The sequence below is a fragment of the Anopheles aquasalis genome, chromosome 2 (assembly GCF_943734665.1).
Source record: "Anopheles aquasalis chromosome 2, idAnoAquaMG_Q_19, whole genome shotgun sequence".
Taxonomy (NCBI): domain Eukaryota; kingdom Metazoa; phylum Arthropoda; class Insecta; order Diptera; family Culicidae; genus Anopheles; species Anopheles aquasalis.
The window spans coordinates 8102501-8110000 of record NC_064877.1 but is presented as its reverse complement, the minus strand read 5'-3'; the positions used below and the strand labels follow the sequence as shown (position 1 = coordinate 8110000).

At 50.8% G+C, this 7500-nt stretch overlaps 1 protein-coding gene across 1 annotated transcript in view; it reads right to left on the bottom strand.

Annotated features, from left to right (window-relative positions):
* Window positions 1-345: 345 nt before the first annotated feature.
* LOC126569358 (dynein axonemal heavy chain 3) overlaps window positions 346-7500 on the bottom strand; it is a 13763-nt gene continuing 6608 nt past the window's right edge. Inside the window, exons 10-15 of the mRNA XM_050226386.1 lie at window positions 4911-7500; window positions 4716-4845; window positions 2111-4642; window positions 1697-2036; window positions 1003-1626; window positions 346-648 (exon numbers count right to left, since the gene is read on the bottom strand). The exon at window positions 4911-7500 is cut by the window's right edge and continues 147 nt beyond it. Coding sequence (XP_050082343.1) covers window positions 346-648; window positions 1003-1626; window positions 1697-2036; window positions 2111-4642; window positions 4716-4845; window positions 4911-7500 — 6519 coding nt within the window. The remainder of the gene's footprint in view (window positions 649-1002; window positions 1627-1696; window positions 2037-2110; window positions 4643-4715; window positions 4846-4910) is intronic.

Genomic DNA, 7500 nt, shown 5'->3' with positions numbered 1-7500 from the left:
GATAAGATAAGGGCGCTACCCACCAGCGTACCGTTATGTGCTACAGGCTAGTAGAGCACCAGTTAGACCTTCCACTAACGGATAGACGATAAGATAAGAGACACCTTTCAGGTGGTAGTGTGGCGCGAAATCTAAAAAAACGACCGATGAGTGCCAGTGGGTGAGAAATTTATTTTCTTCAATTTTTTTATTCGTTTACAAATCGTGCACGAAACGCACAAACACTACCATGAACACACAGACACACGCTTGCATGATTTGGATAAGAAAAAGAAAACAATTTCAAGACGATTCGTGCACACACTTCCTAGAACGAAGGTGTGACTCAAACGCTACATTCCACAATCAATCGTCTAGCTGGCAGAGACAGGCGGTTCCCCGGAGAACCCAATGTTCCGGTGGGTTTTCGATATCGAGCTCCAGCATCATGACGAAGTTGGTCGAGTGACCGGTGGTGGATAGAATGCCGCGCCGGGCACTCGTTTTGTAGATTGGACAATCGTAGCGGGTACGCGGCGCACCCTCCTTTTCAGTCTTTAGCGTTGGGGTCATCGAAACGATGGGCAGTGTGTCGTAAAGTATGCGCGATAGTGGCTCATCCAGGTGCTTCCGTTCGCGGTTCCAGCGACCACCTTCCAAGTATAGGCCCTGGGGAAGTGGGAGAAAGGTTTTATTGGTGGTCCAGAAATGCAAAGAAAGGTGATGCGCGTGTATGAAAGTCTTCACAGCTTTACAGTCCGTTCAATCTATTGTACAACGTTCGGTTCTCTCCATTGGATGGATCATTGAACAACGTATACTTACGTCGAACATTACGAAGTCGACATTGATGCATCGTTTTTCCTTGGGTAATGCAGCGTTTTAAAATGTTTATGATGAAGGTTAATCTCATAGCTAATTACTATTTGTATATTAATCAACATTAGAAAAGGATCCTCAACCAAATTCAACTGATAACGAACGAAAGTCTATGCTATTAGCTCCTTTAGTTCTCTTTCTTACCTTCACAAATGTGGCCACTTCCGGTGAGTCCTTCACCTCCTGTTCCGACTCGAAATCGGTAACATCGAACTCCATCACCAGATCGTCGATACGTTGTTTGAACTTGCGTGAATGGTTTTGCATGATACCGGTCAGAAAGGACTGCGTGAAGTAGAACCCACTCATCCAGTAAACGTTCGGTTCACCCTCATCAATCCAACGCTGAAAGAAAACCAAACGCTGCACGAAATCATTAATAAATCCACCGAGCGGTTTCAACGATGGATAGCTCTTCGAGAGCCACGCTTTCGGGACGCGCGATATCTTAATCGCTCGATAGGCACTCTCCAGCTCCGGTATCATGGAAATTTGGCCCTTGATAGCTCGCTGTACGTCCACCAAACTGAACCGAATGTACTCGAGCAGCCGATTGAACCGGCTCAGCTCCTGCCGTAGTACGGTGTTCATGGAGTTTTCGTACTCGATGGGGAACAGTTCGGCCACGGCATCGACGTCAAACAGCGAGGGTAGTTTGTTAGAGATTTCAGCGCAAAGCAGCAGTACGGGATCTTCCTTCTGGTCGGCATCTGCGGTGGTCGTTCCGGCGAGAAGATGCGTTTGAGTGAGCAAAACACGATCGAGCAGCTACGAAGCGGTAACAGAAAAGGGTGGCAATAAGAACGCTGACTGGCAAAAGAAAACGAAAACCCCTCACCGAGCATGTCTCTTCAATGTTTCGCGTAATATCGGCATTCTCGTGCAGTCCAAACACTTCGGGATGGGCGATTGAGGGCAGGGTAGCGATGTAGGTCAACGCGTGCCGTTTGGTAGGCTGCTGCGGTACCGTATATCGCCCCGATTCGGTTAGTGCGTAGTGGTCCTGCTCGATCGTGCCCTCATTGTAGATGCGATTAAGCAAACTCATCAGCAAGCGACGGTCCTTATCGTCCGTAACGCGTCCTCCGTAGTTACACTCGCCGGTCAGATAGATGTGTCCCTCGAAAGGTATGCTCTGGTACTGATTGATGAACATCTTCAGCTGCATCAAAGAGATCCTAGAGAATGAGAACAGCATGTTTCTGTTAATTCCGCTTCGCTAAAGGAAAAAACCAAATGCGAGGCAACATACTTAAGATCGGATTCGTTGAACTCGTACGGAATGTTCCACCCGATGGGACCGAACTTGCAGCGTTCCTGAACAACGGCGTGGAAAAACACGAGCGAAAACACACCGCGCATCCACACGGTACCGAGCTCTCCCTCGAAAGCGTGCGAGTAGTAGGCATCGCTGGACAGTGGGTCCGAGGAGAAGATACGTGTCATGTTGTTCTTCAGTCCCTTTGGCGCCTCGTTCGTCATCTTGACGCTGTTTTGCAGTATGGAAACCGGGAAGCTTTTGCTCGGGTACGACGTACACCAGAGCCGGTACTTGGGATGCACCGTCTCGTACAGGCTCGAGTCCATGCAGATCTTCTCCAGCTCATCCATGTACGACTCGGCCACGTGACAATTCTGCAAGATCACCCAGTAGCCCAGCTTGATCGCGTCCAGTATGGTTTGCGTCGCCTTTGGACCTTGGCCTTGACCGAGCGAGATCACCCGACAATCGTCACTCATGTAGTGCACGTTGGCGAACGTTAGAATGCTGTCGATCGGATCGCTACCGGGCGACAGCATAAATATGAGTGGCGTGCGTGGTGAGCTGTCGTGGTACGATGTCTCCAGATCGAACTGTGGTGGTTCCACGTACATTTGGCCAATGTTCTGGACGATGAAACGCTGCAATCCCGGCACAACCTTATCAGGCCGAAGTATTTTCAGCACAATCAGCTTAACAATGTTGTCCACCTGATCGAACGGTTCCGGCAGAGGGTGAGCATCGGGATCGCTGAGATTGTTGTAGGCTTCCCATAGCTCCGGGTTCCGCGACAGTGCTCTTGGGAGCTCATTCAGCGAAGGAAGTGTAGCAGCACGCACCGCTTCCGTCCAGCACTTATCCGTCAGCCAGTGTGGAGCAGGATTTGGAAGTGGGTTATCCAGCGCTAGCCCACCCGTTAGCAGGAAAGAAAGCTCGGGATCCTTGATTTCGCCACGACCACGCATTATGCCAACGCAAAGCACAAACGAAAACATGAGCTTATCCTTTTCAAACAGCGATCGGCACACGTTGTTGTAGATGGCCATGGTGAAAAAGTCGATCAAATGCTTCAACCGTTGCTCCAGATCATCCGATTTGGGTGATTTAATGATCGCCTGGACGAAGATGTTCAGGAACCAGGCCAGATTGAACTGGTACATCGGATCGATGTTGGCCAGCTCAGCGGTACAGAAGAAGATCACGGCAGAGTGACGAGCGACGGGGATGTACTGCTGCCGCGCAGCGTCAATCTCCGCCTCGGTAGCGATGGCAACGATCTGCTTCGCCTGTATCTCCTCCGATAGCTGCTTGCTCGAGGTAAGTATATCGATCGCATTCTCATCGTCCAGTATGTTACCCTCGGCTGTCGAGAGCACCTGCAGAATCTTTGCCTCAGCATTGTACAGCGCTTCCTGGTTCTGGGCCGATTCGATGATAAGCGATTCCTTCTTCTCCTGCAGATCCGGTCGCTCCTGAATGATCACCGTACCGAGCAGCTGGGAACGCAGCCCTTGCTCAGTAATCATAAAGTTCATAAGCGTCACCATGACGGCCGTTTCGGGCAGGTAGTGTGGGTTGCGCAGATTGGTCGTGATGTAAAATCTAAAGTTATCATTATACTCGACCATGCCGTCACCGAACTTGATGTAGTATGATCCCTTCTGAAAGATGATGTTCTTCTCCAGGATCGTGTTGAAGCCAGAGTCAATGTTTTCCCCCACGTTCTCCAACAGAACCGGGTAACCGTTTGTGATAGCGTTCTCCACCACACGCATATAGTTGGCTTCCATTTGCTGAATGATCTTCAGATTGTTGGCTCGCTCCATATTTTTCACCCATTTGTTCGCCTGTCCCTCAGGATCAATCATCAGTGGCCAGCGGCGCGCGTGCTTCACGATGATGCCGTTCTCGACCGAGAAATTATCCGTAGGAAGGCCCCAGTTGGACCAGCTACGGATCTGCAACGGATTGCCGAGGGTAGTCAGGAGGGAAAAGTTCTCCGTACACGGAATGCGTAGTTCCAGCGCATCACGGTTCCATCCGTGTACGATCGTCGAGCGAAATTCGGTCGAGAAGCACCCGAGATAAGCAACACAGCCAGCTGCTAGCAGCACATCGCCAACGACGTTGCTGAGCGATTGGTGCAAGTTCGTTGCACATTCGGACCAACGACGCTTCTCTCCACCCAGTCCACCGATCAGCTGCTCTGCGCGTATCAGTTTCTTCTCGCAGCTATCGATCTCATCCTCGAGGCGCTTTTTTTCGCGCGATTTTTCGGCGAAAAAATCGTTCAGCTTCTGCAGCTTGTCCAGAATCTCTTGCAGCTCCGCTCGTTTCGAGTTGAGTTTCTCCATCTGCATAGCCAGTTCGGCTTCCGCTTCGGCCAGGGCAATTTTCTTGGGCGCCACAATCTTGGCCACCCGGTCGTAGATCTCCATGGCACGCACCCACCGGCACAAACCCTCACAGGCCATGGAAATATTTTTTATCTTCTCCGGAACAAACTCGCGATCGGCGATGTAACTGCAAGGGAAAATTCGATGGAAAATAATGATGTTTCTAAATTAATAGAAAATATAGATCGTTAAGTACATACACTTCTCGGATCTTTTTCATAACCGGAATGGGAATGTTGTCTTTGTCAAACGTTTTCAAACTATCGAGGAACTTGAGATCACCCAGCATCTTCTGCGATGGTCCCCAGTAATCCTCCACCAGGTGACCGTCTGTAAAAGGCGGTAAACATAAATCAAGCCAACTATTTAACACTTGCAGCGGTTGTAATACAAACTTGGATCAGGTTTTCGGTCCGCTTTGATTCCTCGAATCACGCAAACCGCTTCCAGCACCAGCTTCACACCGGACGGGGGATTCTTCATCGACTTTACAACGGTAATGTCTGCCGGTTTTAACGTGTCGAGTGCCGCAAGAGCTGCTTCCAAGGCCGGTACTGCTTCCTGCAAATCACTTTCACAATCGTCCTTGATCGCTTGCGCCGATGCTGCTGCCTCGTTGGCTGCCGTTTCATCAGCCCCAACGATTTCCTTCTTCTTCTCCGCCTCGGCCGTTTCCCGTTCGATGTTGACCATAATTTTCTCCGTCTCGTCTGATGTCTGCTTCAGCTGCGGTTGCAGATCCTTCAGCTGATCCTGCATGACCGACACCTGACCGGCGGCAAAGTCCAGTTTCTCTAGACCGGTGGTGTAACGATCGCGCTGTGTGATTGTTTCCGAATATTTCTTGTGGTACAAATCTTTGAACGATCGTAGCATTTCCAGGTAGGACGTTGGGGTGACATAATTGCGACGACCCTGCTCCAGGAAGAAACGATTCGAGTTTTCCACGACACTCTCATTGAAGATGAGCACGATGCTAATTAGTTTCCGTTCCAGCTCGGTGAGCTTCCTTGTTTTCTGCTCCTTTTCGTCCATCGTGTCGGTCATCACCTCGATGCTGGATGAATCGCGAGACGTCAGACGCTCCTGGCTAGCGACGAGATCCATCGAACGGATAAAGAATTCGGCCACCTTCTGCAGCGCATCATCCGGCCAGGCCGAGTACCAATCGATGGTGCAACAGTTGATGAGCGATGGATAGATCCTTAAACGCTTCTTGAACGAATCTCCAATCGGCGAGAAAGCCAGCGCAATGTGTAAATTCTCACGTACGCGTTCCACAAAGAAGTTGTACAGCGATAAAGCGGTCAGATCGATTGGTTTGTTAGTCGCCTGTACGATCGTCTGCATCTGCTCCAGAATCACGGCTTTCTCCTCAGTTTGGAACAGATTAGGAAGATCGGCCGTGTTCAGCAACGAATTAATATCCTCCACGAACGATTCCTCTTTCGCCTGCGAATCATTGAACAGGAACACGACGCGCTTTCCCTCGCATCCGGCACTCATCAACAGCTTCTTCATATCCTCACGCCATTCGTTGAACGTGTAGCTACGGGTTACTTCCACCTGGAACACCGCCGAATCGCTCATACTTGAGGCCAACTTTACGGCACTGCGCCTTCCCGAGCCACCAAGCCCGACAAGCAGCAGATGCCCGCGAGGCATCTGCAGAACCCGCGATACACGCGAAATGTGCTCGATTGCGAAACGGAACAGCACCAGATTCATCGGTGACTTGGAGCGCTCGTTGTACTCGGACAGGTAGAAGTTGATGTTCTTTTCCAGCTGTTCCCAATTGTCCACCTCGTCGTAGATTCGGGTGACGGCGGCCGGTTCCATGTAATTGCCAAACAAGAGATCGCGAATGTGCTTATCCGATACCTTCTGTCCCGGCTCTAACCGATCACCGAACGCTTGCTCGAGTTTCATGCGTAGATGTGTAACGGAAGCTTCCTCCACCAGGCGCAAAAGTTTCTGCTTGTCCTCCTCATCGATCAACCGATCGTAGAATACACGGTACGTTTCATGTACCCACAGTCGCACTAACTTTTCCGGATCCGGTAACTTCTTCGAGGGTAACAGTACGATACCCTGATAGACGCGCGATACATCTCGGAGTGAAAAAAGATAGTGCGACTTGGCTGGAGTCGGGAGAAAGTGTTCAATCGCACCCCGGTACACCGCTATCGATGCTTGGCTGAGCAGTTTGCTCAATCGGGCCACCGGTTCGGGAAATCCTTTCGCAAAGTGCCAATCACCGATGGAGGAGAATATGCGCATCAGCGTAACGTCCTCGAAGGAGTCCACCGATATGACGAACATGTGACGGTACAGTCGCTGGGGAATGTAGTTACTACCACCGATGGGACCCATGGCAGCAATCAGCAGTAGATCGATCAGTTCGATTTTGGACGTATCCCGCAGATCGGACCATATGCGATGATCGAGCCAGGTGCGCACCAGTTCGAGCGGTGGCTGGGAACCGTACTCATCCCGGGCCGGCATGGCCAGATCATCGATAAAGTTCACACACTCCTTGCCAACCGGTGGACCATAGACACCCTTGCGGCGTCGATCGAGTTTCGCCATGATCGTATCCTGTACCTGTGCTGCCGTGCTGCGAGCGGAACAATTGATAATGTTCGAGATGAACCGTTGCTTCGGTAGCTCGCGGATGTAGTTGCTGATGGTAGCACTCTTGCCCGTACCCGTCGGTCCGGCCAGAAGAATCGGAATGCCATTGCGAACACACAGATTAGTCCAGTACAGTATGGAACCGGTTTCCTTGGTCGGTATCATCAGCTCAGACACGATGCATGATTCTGGCAGTGACGGTTCCTCTGTCGTTTGCCATGGCCACCAGTTTTCGTGCTCGTCGAAGCGATAGTCCATAAAGTTCATCTTCTCCGGATACATCTGGCCACGGTTGAGTGAGAAGTGTTTCGGTTTTGGATGCTCCTCGTTACCACCGTACAGGATCTTACG